The sequence below is a fragment of the Chlorella variabilis genome (genome assembly GCF_000147415.1).
Source record: "Chlorella variabilis unplaced genomic scaffold CHLNCscaffold_21, whole genome shotgun sequence".
In the NCBI taxonomy this organism is placed as follows: Eukaryota; Viridiplantae; Chlorophyta; class Trebouxiophyceae; order Chlorellales; family Chlorellaceae; genus Chlorella; species Chlorella variabilis.
In genome coordinates, this window is record NW_005435067.1 from 398,184 (window position 1) to 398,596 (window position 413).

General features: G+C 82.6%; 1 protein-coding gene across 1 annotated transcript in view; it reads left to right on the plus strand.

Annotated features, from left to right (window-relative positions):
* The window catches only part of CHLNCDRAFT_58797 (expressed protein), a gene marked incomplete at both ends in the record, with an annotated part of 8,824 nt that overhangs the window by 7,020 nt on the left and 1,391 nt on the right, over nt 1-413 (plus strand). The window contains one exon of the mRNA XM_005844629.1: nt 233-409. Coding sequence (XP_005844691.1) covers nt 233-409 — 177 coding nt within the window. The remainder of the gene's footprint in view (nt 1-232; nt 410-413) is intronic.

Genomic DNA, 413 nt, shown 5'->3' on the forward strand with positions numbered 1-413 from the left:
CGTGCCGCCCAGGGCCGCGCCTGCGGCACGGCAGCCGGGCGCGCCCCCCATGTCCTTTGCTGCGGCGGCGGCCGCAGGCACCGGCCAGACGGTGGGCCCGCCGCCGGGGGCGGCCGCCACCGAGGCGCCACCGCCCACGCCGCCGCGGCCGCCGCCGCCGCCGCCGGGCCCCGCGCCGGCCAGCCGGGCCGGCACCCCCGCGGCCGCCTCCCCGCTGCTGCTCTCCCCGCAGCGCCAGCCGTCACTGGGGGAGCCTGTGCAGCCACAGATGTACCAGCAGCACCAGCACCAGCACCAGCAGCAGGCGCCGCCGCACACGCCGCCCCGCGTTCTGCGTGCGGCCTCCGCGCCTGCGCTGCCGGCAATGGTGGGCGTGGCGGCCTCGGCCCCCGCCTCCACCGCCGCCTCGGTGG